Below are 23237 nucleotides of genomic sequence, written 5' to 3'. Positions count from 1 at the left end.
AAAAACCAAAGATGAAAACATACAAAAGTAAAAAAATTATAAAATACTTTTACTATCATCATCATACAAAATTGTCATATGCTTTGTGCGCACTTATTAGTACATATAAACATCTAAAAATAAATAATGTATAATCCTATATATCTTTATATGAGTCCAAATTACAATACATTTCATATGGAACATTAATGAAAAGTCGTGTAGATAAGAGATTTCGATGGGGCAGAGGTCCTAAACCTGGCGCCATAGCCCAAGATTCATTGCATATTTACATGAACCAGTTGTTTATACTTTATACTTCACTCCATACGTACTATGTAGAAAGGAGTACTTGTGCTTCAATGGGTAGCCCAATACATTCTCGGATGAAAAACTGAAAAAAAAGCCCAAGTTTTTTTATCTTGTTCTGGAATAACTAAATTATCACTTATCAACAACTGCTTCTTTGAAAGGATGATTAAATTAAGTTTACAAATGCATATGTCCTGTTTCAAATCTTTTAGGCCTGTTCGCTTTTTGGTAAGTTATTTACTTGGGTAAGTGTTTCACAGAAAAGATTTACCCAGGTAAGTGCATTTACCCATGTTCTTTTATTTTCCATGTAAACAAGATAATGACTATTTTAGTCATAAAAATTCATTATTACAAGGGGCATTTTTGTCCCATTCAAGTGTTGGCAATTTTCTCTCAAGGTGGGAAACTTATTTATCCACCTAGGAGACGAGTGTCACTTACTTAGGTAAGTGGAACTCAGGCAAATAAACTTTCCATGATCTCCACATAAATCTGAAAAAAAAAACATATGATTTTTTGGTCAATGGGAATTCTCCCCTCTCAAAATCCTAAAAAAAATGCCCCTTAGTGGAAATGAAAATAAAAAGTTATATCATTATCAAGTAAAATATTTTATAAATTATAGAAAAATCTATGATACAGGAAAGATATGGTATAAGAAGAATTTTGATCAATCAAAATCCATCCATAAATTTTGATAAATAACACCTAATGGACTATCACATTTATGATACAAATTGATTGGTCAAAAGTTTTTCCAATATCATATCTTTTTGATATCATAATCGAACCCTAAATTATATTCTTAACTTAATGCCCGAGGGGTTTTGGGACATTGCTTTGGTGATCGGTCTCATTTTTTCAAGAAAGTAAAAGCTGTATTTAGTGAAAATCCAAAAAGCTAATATTAATATTCAAAATGCGAATAACACAACTGCAATACTCTAAATAATTTATCCGAAGTAGCTGAGACTTTCCTAATTATCTTGCTGTCTTCCTCCGGTTTTATTTATTTACGAGTTTAATCCTAATAATTTGCTAAAATTTCCTTAATTTTATTATTGCATTTTTACTTAAACTACTTCTTACGCCTTCCTTTTAGTTCTCATCCATGAAAAGAGAGTTTATTAATTAAAATAAATTATTAGTTAATTAATTTGAAAACAGGAAGAGAAGGATATCCCTTATGCACGCGTGGCAGAAAAGACCCGTGTGGTGAGTAGATGTACATTCAGAAATCACGTGATTCCCGGTTCTGTTTGTTTCTTGAAAGCAACCAGCTTTCACTTTCTTTTTTTCTTTTTCTTTTTTTTTTTTTTTTTGAAAAATCCAGCTTTCACTTTCAGACAAAGTCACAAAATCCTGGTATATTTTGTAATATAATAAGTTCCTCGATTTTCGACAATTTAGTGTTTACACGAACTATGAGACTCTTTTAAATCCATCCATCAAAATTTTAACTTTCCCCTGATCAAATTACTTTCTCACCAGGAGGGAAAGCTGTCAAAATTAAAGGAACAAAAATTATTATTGAATAAGTTTTTGAAAAATTAAGAGTAAAAAAAAACTTATCCAAAGTAAATTTCAACATAAAATAATACAGGTGAATACAGTTAATTACCTGCATAACATTTGACCAAATAAACGGCAGTTTAATTCCATGGAAGTTTATTTAACAAGGCTGTGTTTGGTTGCAGTGCAATTTTATTTGTATTAGTATAAATGTATGAGTATGAATGAAAAAAAATGTAAGTTCTTGTTTAATTTTGTTTTGGGTTTTACTTTATTTTGCTTGAGATCTTGATTTACTTCATTTGTACTGCAATCAAACAAAATAAAGTAAAATTTAGAATGAAAATAGATCAGAATTTACATTCAAATCTTTTGCACTATCATAGTTTTGCATCAGTGCAAATTTATTTGCATTGCAACTAAATACAGCCTTAATGTTTTGTATAGGTGCCACAAAAGCTCAATAGTGAAAAAACACATTTCTCCCAAGAGATGATTCTTACTCAAAAAGAGATAAATGTTTATTTAATAAATGATTTAAGCAAATATCATTTCAAACTTTAAGGTCACATTTGTTTGAGGTGGAAACTCGAACTGTGTAAACTTTACATTCCGGTTCGAGTTTGCATATGTTTGTTTGAGGTGTTGGTTTACACCGTAAACCAGCATCAAACTCCACCATGCCCAAGTTTTACATCGATATTTGGTGGAAATTTATCATCGACGAAATCGATGTAAAATTCCATCGTCTTCCCCATCAATGTAAAACTCCCTCCTTGGACCTCCTCTAGCCATTGCAACGTTCAAACAATCATTGATATTGTTCTCTATCGACGATGATGCAGGTATAGTTTTCCACCATTTTTTCTGATATGGAGGAGCAGATATGAGAAACAAATGCATCAGTCTCATATCGACACCATTTTGTTCCCATCTGATGGAACAAATCTGAGGAAGGGATGCATCGTTCTCAGATCTACCTCCATTTTTTATTTCTCCCATGCCAGAGAGGTGACTGGGGTTTAGGTTACCCCTACTGAAGTGACTAGGGTTTAGGTTGCCCATGCCGAAGCAACTGGGTCTTGTGTGGTGTCGAGTTCTTCTATCAGCTTGCCACCAAAACCATTAGGCCTAGGGAGCGACTCGTAGTCCACTCTCCTTATTCTTGACTTTTCCCATGCCGAAGGGGCGACTGGGTCTCAAGTTGTGTCGAGGTCTTTATCAGCTCGGCACCTTAGCCCTTAGGCTCTGGGAGCGACTTCCTAGTCCACTCTCCTTAATATTATTTGGTCAATGTGCGGCCTGACCTTTCCGCCTACGTGGGTGGTCATTCTATAGTAACTTCTCATATGGCTACTTCTACGTCATCCCGTGGGATTATCTTCCTGGGCGAGTGCTTGCGAAACCATGGTGTACATGTTCTCCCCCCCCCCCTTGCAAGGGTATAATGTTGTTGTCGATGCAAGCCGGCAGTTCAGGGCCACGACTGCATTGCATCAGCCTCGTAATGACACCAGTCGTCCACTCCTACAAGAATCCATAGAGAGCTCGACCTACGGGAGCAGCTCTACTAACTATAGGTCATCAACTCGCTCGGGAGCCTTGAGGGGCTCAACCCGCAAGGACATTCGCATAGTTCGTAGGCCGCTAACTCCTATGGGAACTGCGAAGGGTTCAATCTATAGGGGAGACCTCGCGAAGAGGACTGATGAGGCTTATCCGGGCTAAAATAATGTCGACAAAGCTGCTTAGTCTGTTGGTCATCAACTTTCTGGGGAAACCATGACTGGATCGACCTACGGGGACAGCCTTACTCCGAGGTGCTTGTCGCCAGGCTGCTGGTTGTTAAGGTTGTTCTACTGCTGCCTATTCTGCATCAACATGAATACATCGAGCTGCTCCCATGCTCACATCTGGAAATTCATGCTTCATCTCATGGAACTGCTGCACTTCAATCCGACGGGAAATGCTAATGGCTCTACCCCAGGGAGAGGGGCGTTCATGTGCGGTAGCGGGGTATTTATCTAGGGCACTGGGGATGCTGAGTTTGGCCTGAACTTGTCTGATTGTCATAGGGGAGTTCTCTAGGTTCATCACAGATGCGTTTTCCCCCAGTAATCGGTATTCGTTCTAAGTATTGATGCTGCTCAAAAGTGCTTTTGAGTTAATAAAAAATGGAAATTAGAAAGTGAGAACTTTAATTTCTAAAAGGTGAGATCTTAGCTTTCTGGAAGATAAAGACTTATCTTTTTAGAGGTGAGAACTTAGCTTGTTGTAGCGTTTCCCACTGACGGCGCCAATTGATGAAGGTTTTTTTGGCAGCACCCTGTTGTTCGGACTACTTCTAAGTGGCCAATGACTCAGAGGTCGAAGTGGAGGATTTTTGCTGGATAAGAACTTGGATGCCGAGCTGGGGGTAGATTGGGTGCCAAGCTGGGTTGATTGCTGAGCTGGGTAGCTCTTCAAAGAAACCTGTAAGGAATCAATGTTAGAGGACCCGAGGTGTTTAACCCGGTGAGGTCGTTCCGATGATTAAGTTAGTACTCTCATAGTAGTTTGCGAGCTAAAAAATCATAAAGTATGAGAGCTAAAATGTGCATTCTCACCCCTTTCTTGTGTCATTGGGGTTGGTGCCTTTATATAGGCATTGTTTGGTTTGGGCCTCACGCACCGCATCCGAGATTTCCAAGAGGTCGTGCCTAATCAGTCCGAGATCCTCGGAGGTAACCACTGGGAGCGTTAGGATATGCATGTCGAATTTGTTGGTGAGCACATCTCGCAGGTCATCGCCTAGTCCCCAATCAAGTCGGCAAGCTCTCGAGGGATGTCACTCCTCGTGTCGATGTCACTTCAGGCGGTGACGAGGTGCTACAAGCTAACCCTGGATGAGGTGTTGCAAGTCAACCTAAGTTGTGGTTGAGGTCGCTAGGTCAATGTAAAGGCAGGTCGCCAAGTCGATAGTGAAGGCAAGTCGCTAAGTTGGTAGTAAAGGTAGGTTGCCAGGTCAGGGTAAAGACGAGCTGCAATCTAGTACTCCAAATCATCACTTAGATGGTGTCTAGGTGTCATCTAGCTATTCTGAGATGCCATGTGTCACAATGTTATTGGAGGGCCAAATCCGCCCTTATAAGGGACTAGCCCATAATGTAGGGATGACAATTTTCCCTATTTCCCTAATCCCCATGGGAATCCACTCCATGAGGATGGGGAAATTTTCATCCCCGTTAGCGGGGACGGGGAGAGCACTCCTCACCCTCTCCGCCCTGTGGGATCCCCCACTAATATTTATTTATCTATGTATGCATGCATTATATATTACAAATACGTTTATATATTAATATTTTAAAAATATGTTTGAATCTTTTTTTAATAAATTGTAAATTTTAATTATTTCATTTTTATTTTTTTAATAAAATAAAAAACAAAAATATAATAATTAAGATTATAAAAATTTATGCAGAATGGGGATCATGGGGATCCCCGTGGGTACAAGGATGGGGATAGCTTTGTCCCCGCCCTATTGTCATTCCTACCAAGCCACCAAACCCTTAACTTCCCCAACCCAAGTGTAGTTAAGATTCGATCCTAAGTCTACCGCTTCAACCATTAGATCTTATCAACCAACCAGTTGGTATCTTGATTTAAAATAGTTATTTTTATTCTTTTGATATTTTTTATTACCATATAGGCATATATAGAACAATAAATGGACAGTTTTGCAATTTTACCATTTTTTTCTATTTTACCATCAGTGGATTAGGGGACAAAGTACTGGCATATTTAAGTGACCTAGAAGCTCACAGGGTGGTAATCTGTTGGTTTGAAAGAAAATCTTTCCTTTTTTTATCTTTTTCTTCCAAAACAAACACAATCATAATAAAATTTGCCCTGTACATATTTATATTTGCACTCTTTCCAAACTAAGCCTAAGCCTAGTTGACACAATCAAATATATTTTATCCTAATTAATGCTTAATATTTCCCCTAATCCACTTTTGTCGATTGATATGTGATGCAATTAGAAGCTCCGGTGGCTATGATAAGAATGACTAGCTAAGATGAGACCGCATCAAGCGACGATGAACAAGAAAATAGTTGCGATGAATCGTAGGAGTATGATGCGACAAGGATAAGATTCTAGCATGGTTTTCAAAACCGGATGGTCGGATCAGAAAAACTGGGAATCGGTTAGGTGACTGATTCCAACATTCCCCAAAATCTGATTTTCCATAAAAACTGTTGATTTTGGTCAGCAAATCATTGACCCGAGTGGTTAACCATTTAAACAGTTTTGATCGGTTTTTTTTTATTTTTTTGTCAGAACGGGTCGATTGCTCGGTTTGAACGGTCAGACCATTCAACCCAGTAACTGTACCCTAACCGGTTCGGTCTTCGGGTTGGTTTTAAAAACCATGGATTCTAGCGTGATGCAAGTAGCATGTGATGAGTTAGGACTTATCATCATTCTTGTATATATTTAGCATTGATGCTACATATATAGCACCATTTTCTGAGAAAGCGGTGTTGTACCCTAACCGGTTCGGTCTTCGGGTTGGTTTTAAAAACCATGGATTCTAGCGTGATGCAAATAGCATGTGATGAGTTAGGACTTATCATCATTCTTGTATATATTTAGCATTGATGCTGCATATATAGCACCATTTTCTGAGAAAGCGGTGTTGTGTATGTGTAGGTTGGAAGCACCATTTTTTGAAAAAATGGTGTCTTTTTTTTGTTTGAAAACATTGTTGACAGGTAAGATGTTTCCCATGGCAATAGCAACACCTTCTATTTGGTACCAGTGCTCCATATTTATTTTCAACACTAGTACCCATTACAGGAAGTCCACTTCACTGCCACATCTTGTCCTCGTTGGCTGCGACAAGCTCCAAATTGAGAAAACATTGAAGTCGATATTTCTCTAGACCATGTCTTCATGATTTCCAAGGCATGATTTGAAGCACTATTTTTTATGGAAAAAATAATTTTAAACATGTTACCATTTTCTAAAGAAATGATTTTTCCAACGTGGCACTGATGTGTCACTGTTTTTTGAAGCAACAGCATCAATGCCAAACACCACCCTTATTTGCTAACTACTAGAATTACATAACCAACCCACCAATAGATTCCTTGCTGAGAAATCTCCTTATAGCTAGATCATGATAACTCGAGTAGACTGAGAAACTCTTCCTCTGTTTTTTCTTATTATTTCCTCTGTAGGGGTTGAGAAATATATATACAAACATCTCCTAATTCTACATAAATTCTGGTTCTACCTCTCCTAGTTACATACAACTTAGGATGAGATTTATCCCTGAATTTAAGGGATATCCCTTAGTTTTACAGCTCACGCCAATACTCCCCCTCACGTTGGTGCATACAGATCTTGGATGCCCAACTTGCCAAGTGAGTTGTAGAAGTTTTTATTGGATACAGCCTTTGTAAGTATATCTGTCAGCTGGTCTTCAGATTTGACAAAAGCAAATCAAATGGTTTTGTCTTCGACATTTTGTTTGATGAAATGTCGGTCCACCTCCACATGCTTTGTTCGATCATGTTGGACGGGATTCTGAGAGATGTCAATGGCAGCTTTGTTGTCACAGAATAGGTCCATTGCAGAGGTTGGGGGAAAACCAATTTCAGCCATTAGTCTTCTCAGCCAGAGTAGCTCGCACAGCCCTTTAGCCATTCCTCGGAACTCAGCTTCAGCACTTGATAGGGCCACGACCTTATGTTTCTTACTCCTCCATGTGACCAGATTTCCTCCGACGAATGTAAAGCACCCCGAGGTGGATTTTCTATCTGAGACATTTCCAGCCCAGTCTACATCTGTGTATCCTTTTATCTTTAGATGATCATTCTTTGAGAACATGAGTCCTTTTCCGGGTGAGGACTTCAAGTATCGAAGAATTCGCATTACAGCATTCATGTGGTCTTCGTTTGGACAGTGCATGAACTGACTCACTATGCTGACGGCGTAGGCGATGTCTAGGCGGGTATGGGAAAGGTAAATGAGTTTGCCCACCAGTCTTTGGTATCTCTCCTTATTGGTAGGTACTTGGTCTGGGTATTCTCCAAGTCTATGGTTCTGAACAATAGGTGTGTCTGCCGGTTTGCACTCCAACTGTCCCACTTCGGAGAATAAGTCCAAGGTGTACTTCTGTTGGGACAGAAATGTGCCTTCCTTTGATCTAGCAACTTCAATCCCTAGAAAGTACTTTATCCCACCTAAGTTTTTCATCTCGAACTCGGATGCCAATTGCTTCTACAGTGTTGCTATTTCTCCTGAATCATTCCCTATGATAATCATGTCATCCACGTATATTATTAGGGTTGTCACCTTTCCTCATTGGTGCTTTAAGAATAGTGTATGATCTGAATTGCTTTGCTGGAAGCCATATTTTCTCATCGCAAGACTGAACCTCCCAAACCATGCCCGTGGAGATTGCTTTAGTCCATATAGTGCTTGTTGTAGCTTACACCTTCTTGGAGTTCGCTGTATAACCAGGTGGGATGTCCATGTATACCTCTTCTTCAAGATCACCATGGAGGAAGGCGTTCTTCACATCGAACTAGTGTAGTGGCCAATCAAGATTTGTGACAAGAGATGATAAGACTCTGATCGTATTCAGCTTGGCCACTGGGGAGAAAGTCTCTTGATAATCTACGCCCTGTGCCTGGGTATATCCTTTTGCGACCAGCCTTGCTTTGTATCTCTCGACTGCCCCGTCTGCCTTGTATTTGTCGAAAAATACCCATTTACACCCTACTGGTCTTTTCCCTTCAGGTAAGGTGACTAGGGTCCATGTCTTGTTCTTCAGTAGTGCCTCCATCTCTTCTTGTATGGCCCGAGTCCATTTTGGGTTTGTCAAAGCTTCTTGGACACTAGTGGGAATATGATTAGAGGACAATTCTTGCACAAACAATTTTAGAGGTTTGGTGAGTCTCTTTGTTGATACATAGTTGGCAATTGGATATTTTGTCCTCCTATCCTCAATATGTGGAGAATATCTGTTTGTCAATTTGCCATGATTATGCCTGAAAGGTAAGGTGTAGCCAGCCGAAGTATTGTTAGAGCTTGAAGGAGTGGTAGGGGAGGTTACCTCAGGGATGCTTTCACGTGCTTCCAGGATATCCTCAGGAGGTGGGCTTTCCGGTACTGGCAAAGTTGGGCTCTCTACTTCTTTTCTTGGTAAAGGCGATGCCGATGTTGATGTCTTTGTAGATACTTCTGGTGTAGTCTCTGTAGGTGCTTTACTGGTTGCTTCAGTTACCACCATTTCTGAAGCACTCGTATTCGGCCAATTGGGTAAAGACAAGTTATGTTCTTCACTCTGACTCTCCCCCTGAAGGGAAGAATTGGTTGTAGAACGAGAGTAGAAGGTTTCAGATTCCAGGAAGGTGACATCCATGGTAACATAGGTACGGTGGGTGACTGGGTCATAACATCGGTACCCTTTCTGGTGTAGCGCATACCCCAAGAATATACATCGAGCTGCCCGTGGATCCAGGTTTGTATGTTGATTTGGATGTAGATGCATGAACGCCACACAGCCAAAAACTCGAGGTGGAATCATCAAAACAGATGGCAATGAGACGTGAGATGAAAGAGCTTGTAAAGGTGTTTTAAACTATAAGACCCGTGAGGGCATTCGGTTAAGGAGATGCACGGCGGTAGTAACAGCATCAGCCCAATGTCGGTTAGGTACATGTGCTCCAAGTACCAAGGCGCAAGCAGTTTCAAGTATGTGCCGGTTCCTCCTTTCTGCAATGCCATTCTGCTGTGGAGTTTGGGGGCAGGAAGTTTCATGAAGTAATCCATGGACCCGAAAATAATCTTGGAACCGTTGATTCATGTATTCCTCGCCGTTATCAGACCGAAGTACCTGAATCTGTGCTTTGAAATGAGTCTTCACTATTATATGGAAGGATTGAAAGATAGTCAGCAATTCATCTTTATGTTTCAGCAGATATAACCATGTCATGCGAGTGCAATCATCAACAAAGATTACAAACCATCGGAATCCAGAGACCGTAGTCACTGGGATGGCCCCCACACATCCGAGTGAATCAAAGCAAATGGAACTTGATTTTTATTCATACTTAAGGGATAGATTGTTCTATGACTCTTAGTTAGAGTGCAAGTGTTACATTGAAAAACACGCGGCTGTATATCTGAAAATAACTCTAGAAATAAATGTCTCATATAACCGAATGATGGATGTCCTAACCGGCGATGCCAAATCCAAATTTGTTGTTCTTTGGTGTTACCCTGATGATGTGTATGATGCGCTTGACCTGTGCTAAAATCATCCATGTATAGAGCCCCCCTCATCTAGTACCACGCCCAATTATCTCCTTGGTGAGAATATCCTGAAGAAGATAGAAAGTGGGATAAATGAGCACAACACAATTCAGATCAGAGGAGATTTGACTAACAGATAGTAATTTGTGGGAGAGCGAGGGAACAAGCAAGGTGTTTTTCAAGGATATAGCAGGTAACAAGGTCACAGTGCCTGCTCCTGTGACTTGAGAGATTACCCCATTGGCATTGGCAATTGTAGTCTGTCTTGGTGGTGAAGTCTTTGAAAAGTCATTAGCATCATAAGTCATGTGGTCAGTGGCTCCTGAGTCAAGTATCCATGCCTTGTTGTCAATGGTCTTGTTGGGAAGATTGTTACCTGAATCTGAGAGGTGAACTTCTCCTTGTGGTGCGAATGAGAGTTGAGATTCTATTGTAGCTATTGCAGCCTTACCACTAGTTTCAGCCTTGTCTTGGCATTTCCGAGCTTGGAGTTCATGCCAGTAGTCGGGATAGCCATGTAGCTTGAAGCAGTTCTCCCGGGTATGCTTTGAGTTGCCACAATGAGAGCATTTAGTACTACTAGAAGATGCTCGAGATTTAGAGGACGTACCAAATTTTTCGATGCTTGCAGGCAGAGAGCTCATTGAAGAGGGCGTAGGTTGCCCAGTCTTAACACCTTTAGAGGCAAAAACTGCTCTTGGAGTTTCAATATGGTTGCCGGTTGTCATGACCCTCTGTCGGATAGCTTCTCTTCGAACATGTGCGTAAGTCTGTTCAATAGTGGGAAACAGATTCATTTGGAGTACATCTGCCCAATTTTTGTCTAGTCTATCATCAAGGCCATCCAAGAAGATATACACTCTCTCCTCTTGAAGGAGAGTATTGTACCGTTGAATATCCACCGCACACTCCATCGGATTCGAACGGCAAAAATCAAATTCTCTCCACAATCCTTGGAGATCATTATAGTATTTTTCAAGAGACCCTCCAGACTGGCGCAAGCGGGTCACACGGCGCCGAAGATCGTATACTTGCGCGGTATCACTGCCATCAGAGTACGTGGTAGCCACAGAATCCCACACCATCTTTATTGTAGGGAATCGAATAAAGTTACCAATCAAGGATACATCCATGGAGTTAATTAACCAACCTTTGACAATAGCATTGTCGGTGCGCCACCTTCAAAAGGTTGGGTCAGTTTGTGGAGGTTGAGGTAGTTCCCCATTAATATATCCCAGTTTGCCTCTGCCAGATATATACATCTCAACAACTTGGGACCAAAGGGCATAGTTGGTGCCGTCCAACTTGATACCGATCTGAGCAGCGGAGTTTTCTGTAGTTGAGATCGGTCTGTGCAGAAGTTCAGTCATTCTGGTGGTCAATTCAGTGAGGGTAGGATTAGGCCGTTGTTCTCCAAACGGATTTGAGGTTTCCGAATCATACATGATTATCAGCGGGTTGTAGCGGTAGTAGCACCTGTCGGTCTTGCAACGACAATAATAGTAGCCAACCTCCTAGGGTTCGCGATAGTTCTGGATAGATCCACTGCCGGGGTTGTAGCGGTAATGGCAGCGGGTAGAGCCACCGCCGGACTTGCAGCGGTAATAGCAGCGGTCACCCCCCCGGTGACCAAGATTTCGCAGCGATCTGAACCTGCTGCGGAGATAGTAGTGGTCCCCTCCCGATGACCAAGATTTCGCAGCGACAGGGATTTGTAGTGGTAATAGCAACGGGTGGAGCCTCCTGCCGACGACCAAGATTTCACAGCGATCATATCGTCAAGTTTATCATGGATCGGTATGCTCTGATACCATGATAACTCGAGTAGACTGAGAAACTCTTCCTCTGTTTTTTCTTATTATTTCCTTTGTTGGGGTTGAGAAATATATATACAAACATCTCCTAATTCTACATAAATTCTGGTTCTACCTCTCCTAGTTACATACAACTTAGAATGAGATTTATCCCTGAATTTAAGGGATATCCCTTAGTTTTACAGCTCACGCCAATAGATCACATGCCATACACCATTAGATGCTAGTTTTCCTTTTAGTTTTATGAATGTCTACTTGATTCAAATGTCCTTTTGGTTATTTGGATATAATGTTTTTAGATCCAAAATTGTAATATCTTCCTTCTCTTATCATTATATAAACCATAACAAGCTTTGTATTAGGCATTTTTAGGGGTGATCATTTCGGCCCAGCCCAGAAATCCTGAGCTTGGGCCTAGGTTTTTTGTTCAAACCTGGTCCGCATATATTTAAACTTACACATTTTGTGTATAATGAATACATGCTATTTTATATTATATTATATTATATATATATATATATATAGATATATTATAACATGATATGTATAATTTATCTTATATGTAATATTTTATATTATATAATGTATAAAATAAGTTTATATGCATGTTATGTCATTTAATATATAGATATGTAATGTTTTATATATGAGTGGCATTGGCCTAGAATCAGGCCCAACCCGGCCCGGGCCCATATAGACCTAGGCTAGGGCTTATGTTTTAGGCCCAAAACCTTGGGCCTGTGCCTAAACTATAGCCCTTATCATAAGTGCATAGCCCAACCCGGGCCCAGGCCTGGCCCATGATCACCCCTAGGCATTTTTTAAAATTGGAATACAACTAGGGTTTTCTACCTTCAAGGCGTTCCTACATTTTTCTTTTCCTTTTCTTTATTTTATTAGTAATAAACAATGTGATGCATGGGATGCTGAATTTCTACTTTTTTACGTGTAGAATAGTAGAAAAAAAATCTTTTCTTTTTTAGTTATAAAGCTTCAAAACTTTCTTTTCTATATAGCTTATATATTATAAGAAGCATATAAATCAACCGATGGTGGGCAAGGTTCAAAATATCGGCATGCCTAATACATCGGTAAAGGCGTATCAGGCAGTATTGATAATTTTTTTTTTTTCCAAACCTGGTTAAGAGGGGCCGGTTTAAGGTCCGCTCACCCCTTAAACCCGTTGAAACCCTGATACACCCTCTATAGGGGCATATCGGGAAGTGCCTGAGGCCCGATACATATCGGTACTGTGAACCTTGATGGTGGATCAATTTATACATTATGTGGTTAGTTGTAGCAAAGACTTGGGTTGGGGTAATGGCTACCTCCCATTGTGTAGCCTTATAAAGCATAAAAAAATGTGCTTAGCATGAGATTAATAACCAAGTTAAAGAAAGAGTTATTAAAATTGAATTGATAAAGCTAATCAAAAACTCACGTTAAGTTATTTCTTTTTACATTTTATTATTGAATGGAACAATCTATTAAATAATACTACATTAAATTAAATTAATAAAAAACAAAGGAGCAATGGTTTTGTTTAAATTGGTTCACCCCGTGTAATAGTGGGTAAATTTGGGTTTTTAGACATCAATTTAGATCTAAATTAAGGTTTATATTTAGGTTGACCCTTAACCTAATCCAATCCATCTAATTTACGCTCTAAAAGGGATTATAAAATATGTAAGAGAAAAATAAAAATTAATAAAAAGAGGAAATATTACAAACATTAAGGTTGTATTTAGTTTGAAAGAAAAAATAGAAAAAGAAAGGAAAAGGTAGGAAACCTTTATAAACCTCGTATAAATTTCCCAATATTTTCCCTCTTTTCCTACCTTTTCCTGCCTAATTATAAATTAATATGTGTGAAAGAGAAAATTTTATTAGAATAAATATGAATTTTATGAAAGAAATTAAAGATCCACAAAGTTTTTAATGATTTAATATAAAAACCTCAAAACCTTACCACCATTTAAAAGTGTAAAAAGTTAAAAAAGACATTCGGCCATAGATTACAAAAACGAAGGATAAGCTAAAAAAGGTACCGGTGTCGCTGGCTCGACACCGGCCGCACCACTATCGAAGCGAATGCGGGGCCCAGCTAAAAACTTGAAAATTAAAAAATCAGCGGCATCTAACGTGGGCAGTGAACTCGCCGTAAAAAATTGAGAAAGAAATTAATCAAGAAAGGACAAAAAAATGAAGGGGTTTATATGTAAATTTGAGTTGAAAGCTTGGGCGTTTTCGGAAACCTACCTTTTAAATAGACCAATTGCGCAGCTCAGCAGAGTCCATGTTTGTTTCCACTCTGCGTCTGAGGAGGTGAGGAGGTGAGGGAAGGTGAAGAAGCGTCGGGGAGGAGCGGCGTCTCTCCGTCGACATTTCGATAAGAGAGGTTTGAAGCAATGGGTGAGAAAAGATTTGCCGTTCTTCTCTGCGCTGATGATTCGGATTACGTGAAGAAGCTTTACGGAGGGTATTTCGGAATGTTTGTGGGGATGTTGGGAGACGACGGAGAGACGTGGGACAGGTACAAGGTTTCCGGCGGCGAATTCCCCGACGACGAGGAGCTGGAGTACTACGATGGGTTCGTGATCACCGGAAGCTGCAGTGACGCGCACAGCAATGATGTATGGATCGTCAAACTGATCAATCTCCTCAAGAAGCTTGACTCCATGAAGAAGAAGGTCCTCGGCATTTGTTTTGGGCACCAGGTATGAGCGTATTCTTAATTTAGTCACTTCAAAGAAAGAACAAAGCTGGTTAATTTTACTTTCAGATTTCCTTGTAGATCTGGTCTCTTCTCTTGTGCGAGAGTGTTGTTTGCTGCGATTTTCTCATTACTCATTCGTCTTTGGGAGATTCGAATCTTTCAATTTGGGAAAAACATGCATTGACAGAGACAAATACAAAAACAAAAAAAAGTTTTTTTTTTTTTTCAGTTGGACTGAAATTGATCTTACATACCCCAACAACACTAGAAATATGCCTGAACAAAGCTCTTCTATGGGCTTGTGGAGGGACAAAACTCAGAGGTCACAGAACCAAGATTAGTCTAAAAATAATAAGCGCTTGATGAAGGAATAATGACGACAAAGAAGGATTGTATATATCTACGGCAGGCATCGACCCTGCAACCATTTTTTTAAGCTTTGATCTTTTTTTTCTAAAGGAAGGGAGATGAGATATCAGATAGCTGGCATATCAGGCTGGCAGGAGTCAGTTTTCACTCTTGTTTTTTTGTATTTAGCTGGAGTGAGTCGATGAAATTGCAGGGTCAGATGTGATCTGGCACGTGGAACAGATCCGATATGGGAATGGGGATGGCCCCAATCAGGCTGAGACGCGATCACAGGATACGACTCTGATCACCCCGACAAAGAAAAAAAATTAATGAAAAAGTAAAGAATGGCAGGTGGAAAGCAAAAGGGCACTGTGGAGGCTTCCACAGGCAGAGCCAAGGTTCTTCATTTGGAGGAGGAAGAGGAGGGGCACCTGTATTCTATAGATAATAACGAAAAATCAGCCACGTAAAACTCTTGTGTTAATCTGAATGGGACTCCTTTAGTCTTCACTTTACAATTGATAGATTCATTTATACTGTACATCTGTAACAATGATGATGATCTACAACTCATTGGGTATATCTGTTCATGGTATCACAGCATTTGGAGATGAGATCATCGATCAGCTCCAACACGTCGAACAATCTTACCGATCTCATCTCTGTTGAGATTCGAGTTCTCCCAGTTTTGAGAGGCTTGGAACTAACAGAGAGAGAGAGAGAGAGAGAGAGAGAGAGGAGTGCTTCCCATGTCCCTTGGCTGTTTGCTGACTCTTCTCGATGCTCCACAAACAGCTAACCGGAATCACTCCACATCCACAAACTAGGGCCCTGCTTTTGGGTTGTACAATTAAATAATTAATTGGTTGGTTAGCTTTGTTTAATCCAATCCTTGGAATACTTCGAAGACTGTTGTGAGTTGTCTGTAAGTGTTTGTTTGATAAAACGCAGATCCTATGCCGCGCCTTGGGCGGAAAGACGGGTCGGGCGGTGTCGGGGTGGGACATGGGAATAAGAAGCGTAAACCTGGCTCCCTCCAAGCTATTCTCCGCACTCAAGTTGCCTTCTCGCCTCCCCATCATCGAGTGCCACCGAGACGAGGTCAGTTATCAGCTTCAGAGTTAGTACTGTGATGCTGCCCCTCTCTGAGCAATTTTAATTAATTCTGTTAGACGTGTAGGTGTGGGAGCTGCCTCCTTACGCAGAGGTGATGGCGTGGTCTGATAAGACTCGCGTCGAGATGTTCAGGTATGGGGATCACATCATGGGCATTCAGGGACACCCTGAATACACCAAGGACGTTCTTCTCAGCATCGCCGACCGCCTCCTCCACCGCAATCTCATCCAGGTAGAGAGCCACTGCCCACGGCGGTCGGCCACCACCCACCAACCATCTTTTTCTTACTTAGCAGACATATCTGTGTCGACCCAGTGCAAATGTTCTAATAAATTTATGATTTCAGGAGTCCCAAGTCGAAGCGGCGAAGACGAGCGTCGAGCAGCGGGAGCCGGACAGAGAGGCGTGGAAGAGACTGTGTAAGACCTTCCTCAAGGGGAGTCGTCTATTGGTATATACTAATAACAACGTAGCAACTGTCAACTGATGTTCCGTCTATAAGGAAGAATAACAATTTGTTGAACGCTTACATCCATTTAGATTTTGTAAATATTCTCATCAAGTTCTTCCTTTTGCTTTTTTTTTTTTTTCTCGACGGAAATGCTTTAGTCTTTAGAAGCAAGTTTGCGTGTTTTTTACAGGGTCGATGATTCGATCTGGTTCCAGGCAAAAACATATGGGAATTAGGTTGCTTAAAAATCAGAGAAAAGGAAGAGTGGACTAAAATAGCGCAACCCACAAGTTAGCTTATGGGTGACGTGGATCCTCTTATAAGTTTAATTATATTCGTCCATTGCTTCAGTATTTGTGGCTTTTCTGCTCATATTACTATTAGAATTTAGAAATCCCCCAAGGTTTTTCATGAAAATTAGGAGTGGAACCTTCCGGTTATGATTCCGTAGATTCATTCAACCCACGTCGGTCTTAACTGTGATGCTCTATGGATGGCAACCATACCATCTACAGCCGTAGTAGGGCGGTAGCATCAATCATCATAAAGATGAATTGCGCAATCCTCGTTCACAAGTAACAACATCCACAATTTTGTATTTGCATTTTCTGAATCCCCAAAATGGGTTGCTGTTTAAAGTCCCAAGTGTTTGATAATGGGTATTGCACAAGAAATGAAACACCAGACTCACTGTCACAAAAATCAGAATAGTTAAAGAGGAAGGGAGATAATGATCTCAAAAGGTTTTGATTTTGTAACACCGATAGAAGAGGGTTATTCGAATATCACATAGAAAGCTAATGACGAGACGGTGAAGGTTCTTTAAGTTTATGATGACATGATGCAGGAACGAAGTTATGGGAGTAGTAGCATAGCATATTTTGAGGTCACATCTGCACGTAATAGAATACACCCCAAAAACGCCCCACATGCACGTATAAGCGTGCGATAACATCTCCCCATGGGATGTGCTGTGGGTATGGGTAATGAATTGAAGCTGATATTTCATGTAAAATATCAGCGTGCGGTAACATCTCTCTTCCAACCCTTATAATACACCGCCCTAACCCAAGAAACCCTCTTCCTCTGTTTAACAGAACCATATCCGCCCTAATCCAGCAGTCCCCACCTTTATCGTCGACTCGCCACCAGCTAGTGCAATCTCTCTCTCGACTTCCCATCTCCTCTCTTCTATTATTTGAAAAAGAAAAACCCTAAACTCCTTTATCCCTTCTCTAAGCTGTGTTCAACCTCCAGGACTGGAACTGGAACTCTAAGTGTATTGGTGAAGGGTGATTTGACCCGATCTATGAAGCGGTGACACATGGATACTGATCCGATGTAAGCGACAGCTCAGCATTGTGGCCCAATACAGTTAAGTAACGGGCCCATAAAGCAGCTTGCCACAACGTAAGCTTTGGGTTTTCCGAGCTACTCCCAAAGGGATATTCCGAGGCAACTTCAGCTCGCAAGCTAAGAAAACCAGCTCGCCCGAACTCCCAAGCAAATAAGCCATCCTGAGGACTAATTCTACTAAGGGTACTCCCGAAGTATTCCGAGCTTGCTGCAAAGTAGCTCGGGAGTGGGTCGCACGAGCATTCCACAGGAAGCTTCTATCTGACAGGTCGTACCAATCAGACTGTGCCATATCCCTCACTGACGGCACAGTCCCTGTCCTTTCGACATTCTGCACCCACGTCTCTTAGTGGGCGGAGGCGTGCCTGTCACTTTGGAGACGTGTCACTCGCCCGGGTAAGGAGTACGTCACAACGGCCACCTGCGCAGCAATGGCAGGTAACAGCTGTGGCAGGGGGTCCATTGGCGATTATGTCCAATCCCCCAAGGCGCGCCCCTATAAAAGCCCTCAGGGCAGAGGAGAAACTTCTTCGAAAAAGGACCAAAAAATCTCTTGAGTACAGGAAAATTGCACGACCTCCACTCTTAGCCTTCGTTTTTCCTTTCACTTCCCAAACACAGTACTAACTTAAGCATCGGAGTATTCCCACCAGGTAAACCCCTGGGAATCCTTCCTTTCATCTTCTCAGGTCCCGCTCGTTGTCAGCAAGGAGCCAGTCAACGGTCAGCTAAGAGTACTCGGATCGCGCTACATCATTTGGCGTTGTCTGTGGGAATCGCTTCAAAAAGCCTTTCTCTCTAAACTTTTTCAGTCCTTCCTTCTTCCTTGAAACAATCCAACGCTCATGGCCTTCTCTAACAACGTCAGACGAAGCACGAAAATGGATAACTCCAGGGAACACCCCCAGCTTCCTACTGTCTGTATCGGACAGTTCACCGTCCCCCTCTCAGCAGACGGAATCCCCAGCTTAAGCATGCCTCTCACAATGGCACCTGTCGTCGCCCCACTTCCTGCTATAGACAGAACAACATTCACCGAACCTTTGGTCGTGCCCCCAGCGGCCAGCCCGAACCAGCTGAAGGACCTGGTGCAGTGCATGAGGGTCATGCAGGCTCAAATGCAACAGTTCCAACAACTTCAACTCTATCAACAACACGTACTGCGTCAGGTCTCCCAGTATCAATATCAGCAGCAGTTCCCCCAGCTGCCCCAACCTCAACTTCAGCAGCCTCAGCTCTCGCCTCAGCGCCTAGCTTCGTAGCAAGCCAAATCTCGCCTCCAGAACGAGCACTCTGACCGAGGAGAGGCCCCCCAAAACCTCCCAAAAAACCAGGCCTCCCCCCACAGCAGACGGGAGAGACCGGCTACCCCGATCTCGCCGCAGGCGGACAGGTCGGGAGGACCCCGGCTTGGCAGGTTTACGTCGCCTCGACAGTCAAAGTTTGGAACCCCGATCCTCGAAAACCGGTTTGAGATCTTGGCAACAAATCCCAAGTAGGATCCTTCTGTCCGTATCCATCACCAGCGGATTGGGCTACCCCCAACGCAAACTATCTTGGATAGCGCGGAAGTGAGCAGCACAAACGTTGAGCCCGTCAAGAGGCAAAGGCGCCGATCTGCCACCCGCGATTTGCCCGAGCTCATGGGCAAAGAAGAGGTAAGCTCAGCCGAAGCCAAAGCTCCCCTTCTCTCAGTTCCGTCCCCCCTATCTTCCAAACTCCTGGCAATCCCGATGCCCAAGGATTTCAAGCTCTCCTCTCTTGATAAGTATGACGGGTCGTTCGACCCGAATGATCATGTAGACGCCTTTCAGTCACAGATACTCCTAGCACAAGCCAGCGAGTCGTGCATGTGCATGGACTTCTCCACTACTTTTAGGGGAGCAACCCGCACGTGGTACCGAAACTTGGCGACCGGGTCAATAAAAAGTTGGGCACAGTTCGCGCAAGCCTTCACGTCCCACTTCGTCACCAGCAAACACTGCCCGCGAACTGAAGAAAGCATATGCAACGTAGCACAACGAGAGAGAGAGTCCATCCGGAGCTATATCAAGCGGTTCAACGACGCTTGTATGCAGATACCGCGCCTGGATCCCGCCGTACGCCTTGCAGCGGCCAAGAAGGGTGTGAAGCACAAAGAGTTCAAGTGGCACATTGTCGTCAACCAACCCGCGACCATAACCGAGTTTCTAAAACTTGTGGATAAGTTCATAGCCACCGAAGAGGAGATCAACCAGAAGGGTGAGGGCGCACTCGAAAAAAGGAAACGAGAAGAGCCTTCCAGTCAAGAGGACACCCGAAGAAAAAAGGAAATAGTTCGGGGTGCGAAGCCGGGTCATTTGTTCTGAGCTCCTGCATCAGACCAAGCTAATTACACCCCACTGAATGCGAAGCTGGCCAAAATCCTGATGGCGATCAAGGATGCCCCATACGTGAAGTGGCCACCCCGTCTGAGGGGGAACCCCAATGAAAGAAATAAAAGTTTGTATTGTAGTTTTCACAAAGACCACGGTCATAGTACCGAGAGTTGTAAAAACCTCTGCGACGAGATAGAGAAGCTTATCCGTCACGGATATTTGAGAAACTTTGTACAAAATAATAATAATAATAATAATAATAATAATAATAATAATAATAATAATAATAATAATAATAATAATAAAACAGGTCGGCCAGGGGAGCACGGTAGAGATGCTCCGGAGTCCAGCAGCAGACCGGCCGAACAACCGCAGAGGCAGCCTCCGGAGGAGAGGCCAGTACCAAGGACCATCCAAATGATAGTGGGAGGTTCGACCGTTGCAGGTTGCACCTCAGCAACAGCTCGGACATCAGTTTGGGAGGTCATCCGGGAATAGCAGAACCCCCCAAAGCGACCGAAGACGGGAGATCCAATTTTCTCCACAGAAGACGATGCGCGAGGGGTCCACTACCCCCATGATGACGCACTCGTGATAAAGCTAAGGACCAACGACTTCGAGGTCAGGCACGTACTCATGGACTCAGGCAGCTCAGCCGACATCCTCTTCAAAGCTGCGTTTGACCAGCTTCAGTTGCAGAGAAGTGATCTGAGGCCTACAGACACCCCTTTAGTGGTCTTCAGCGGAGAGGAAGTCCGCCCCCTTGGGAAAATAACGGTACCTGTAGAGATCGCCACATGGCCTTGTGTGGTCAGATTCGAACACAACTTCCTGGTGGTAGCGACCCCCTCTCCCTACAATGCCATAATAGGTCAACCGATCACCCATGTCCTATGGGCGGTGGTCTCCACTTACCACCTGGCTATTAAGTTCCCAACGAATTATGGTGTGGGAGTAGCGCGGGGCGACCAACTCGAGTCCCGCAAGTGCTACATTGCTGCCCTAAAGGGGAAAACCAAGGTGACCGATGACCTCGAACTGGAACGACCCACAGAGCAAGGGAAAGAGCGAGCGCGCCCATTGAAGAAACAGTCGCGGTCCCGACCTCGATAGCAGACCCAGCTCGGACGCTCCAGATCGGTGCTTCCGTCCAAGAGTCCCTACGATCCGAACTGGTAAGTTTCTTACTTTGAAATTTAGATATTTTTGCATGGTCCACGGCAAAAATGTCTGGTATAGACCCCAAACTCATAACTCACAAGCTGAACATTGATCCCGTAGTTAGGCCCGTTAGACAGAAGAAACGCAACCTAGCCCCGGAGCGGTGGAAAAGAGTCGACAAGGAAGTCAAAAAGCTCCTCGCAGTGGATTTCATAAGAGAAGTCCAATACCCGAGTTGGGTAGACAACCCCGTCCTGGTAAATAAGGCCAACGGCAAGTGGCGCATGTGCATCGACTACACCGACTTGAACCGGGCTTGACAGAAAGACTGCTTCCCGCTCCCCTGAATCGACCATTTGGTGGACGTGACCTCAAGGCATGAGTTGCTCAACTTCTTGGATGCCTATTCGGGCTATAACCAGATCAAGATGGACCCGGCAGACGAAGAAAAGATTGTCTTCATCATAGAGTTCAGCCTCTATTGTTACAAGGTTATGCCCTTCGGGTTGAAAAACGCAGGGGCAACCTTTCAAAGACTTGTAAATAAATTATTTGCATCGTTAATCGGTAGAAAAGTAGAATGCTATGTAGACGACATAGTCGTAAAAACTCAACTCTCATATGAATTAATACAAGACTTGCATTCTGTTTTTGAAATTTTGCGTAAGTTTAACATGAGATTAAATCCGAACAAGTGTGTGTTCAGCGTGACCTCAGGTAAATTCTTGGGATACATCGTTAACCGGCGCGGCATTGAAGCCAACCCGGATAAGTTTAAGGCCATCTTAGACATGAGACGACCTCGTAAGTTGAAGGAGGTTCAGAGGTTGAATGGCCGCATAGCCGCCCTGAGCCGCTTCATGTCCAAATCGGCGGACCGTTGTCTGCCATTCTTTAAGGCAATCAAGAGCAAAGGGTTCGAGTGGACCTGAGACTGTCAGCTCGCGTTTGACGAGCTCAAGAATTACCTCTCTAGTGTGTCGATCTTAACCCTGTTTGAGGAGGGCGACGTTTTAGAGCTGTACCTCTCAGCAAGCGACGAAGTGGTCAGTTCAGTACTAATAAAGGAAGTAGATTGGGTCCAACGAGCCATCTATTATGTTAGTAAAGTATTGCAGGGATCAGAAACGAGATACCCGGAGATGGAGAAGCTAGCATACGCATTGATAATTGCATCTTGGAAGCTTCGCCCATACTTCCAAGCTCATACTGTTATCGTCCTTACCGACAAACCTCTGAGGCAAGTCTTGCTTAAGTCTGAGGTCTCTGGTCAGTTGACGAAGTGGGCCATTGAGCTCAGCGAGTACGACGTTCAGTACAAGTCGCGAACTACCATTAAGGCCCAAGCCTTAGCATATTTCATAGCCGAATGCACATTCAGCTCCAAAGTTCCCAGTCTGGTTGAATGCAAGGCTCCCACCTCGGGTGAGCTCGGAGCTCCCGAATTGGTCGAGTCCGAACCCTGTGAAGTAGTAGCCAGTGTAACACCTCTCCTAGGTCGGCCAACCGCGAGCTGGGATGAGGAGCCCAGGATCCTTCATGTAGATGGCTCCTCGAACCAACAGGGCAGCGGTGCCGGAATAGTTCTGCACGGCCCAAGTGGCATAAAACTGGAGTACGCGCTATGCTTCGAGTTCGGAGCACCCAATAATGAAGCAGAATACGAGGCGTTGATAGATGGACTAGCTCTAGCTAGAGAAGTAAAAGCCAAGCACATCGTTATCTACAGCGACTCCCAGCTTGTGGTCAACTATGTCACCAGCGAGTACGAAGCTCGTGAGCGAACCATGATCGCCTACT

General features: G+C 42.9%; 2 protein-coding genes and 1 pseudogene across 2 annotated transcripts; 1 reads left to right on the top strand and 2 right to left on the bottom strand.

Annotated features, from left to right (window-relative positions):
- Window positions 1-7294: 7294 nt before the first annotated feature.
- Window positions 7295-8050, bottom strand: LOC148850702 (secreted RxLR effector protein 161 pseudogene; annotated as a pseudogene).
- Window positions 8051-10140: 2090 nt separating this feature from the next.
- On the bottom strand, window positions 10141-11199 carry LOC148850701 (uncharacterized). Its single transcript, XM_088945645.1, has one exon. It carries the CDS (start codon window positions 11197-11199, stop codon window positions 10141-10143), a length of 1059 nt encoding a protein of 352 aa, XP_088801771.1.
- A 2974-nt stretch (window positions 11200-14173) lies between these two features.
- LOC148850700 (gamma-glutamyl peptidase 5-like) lies at window positions 14174-16674 on the top strand. The gene is made up of 4 exons (XM_088943805.1): window positions 14174-14645; window positions 15947-16096; window positions 16176-16343; window positions 16459-16674. Exons 1-4 carry the CDS (start codon window positions 14337-14339, stop codon window positions 16597-16599), a joined length of 768 nt encoding a protein of 255 aa, XP_088799931.1. The 5' UTR covers window positions 14174-14336; the 3' UTR covers window positions 16600-16674.
- Window positions 16675-23237: the final 6563 nt, after the last annotated feature.

Source organism: Nelumbo lutea, chromosome 5, assembly GCF_056320005.1.
Source record: "Nelumbo lutea isolate HS-2025 chromosome 5, American lotus-T2T, whole genome shotgun sequence".
NCBI lineage: Eukaryota > Viridiplantae > Streptophyta > Magnoliopsida > Proteales > Nelumbonaceae > Nelumbo > Nelumbo lutea.
This window is presented reverse-complemented; position numbering and strand designations above follow the sequence as displayed.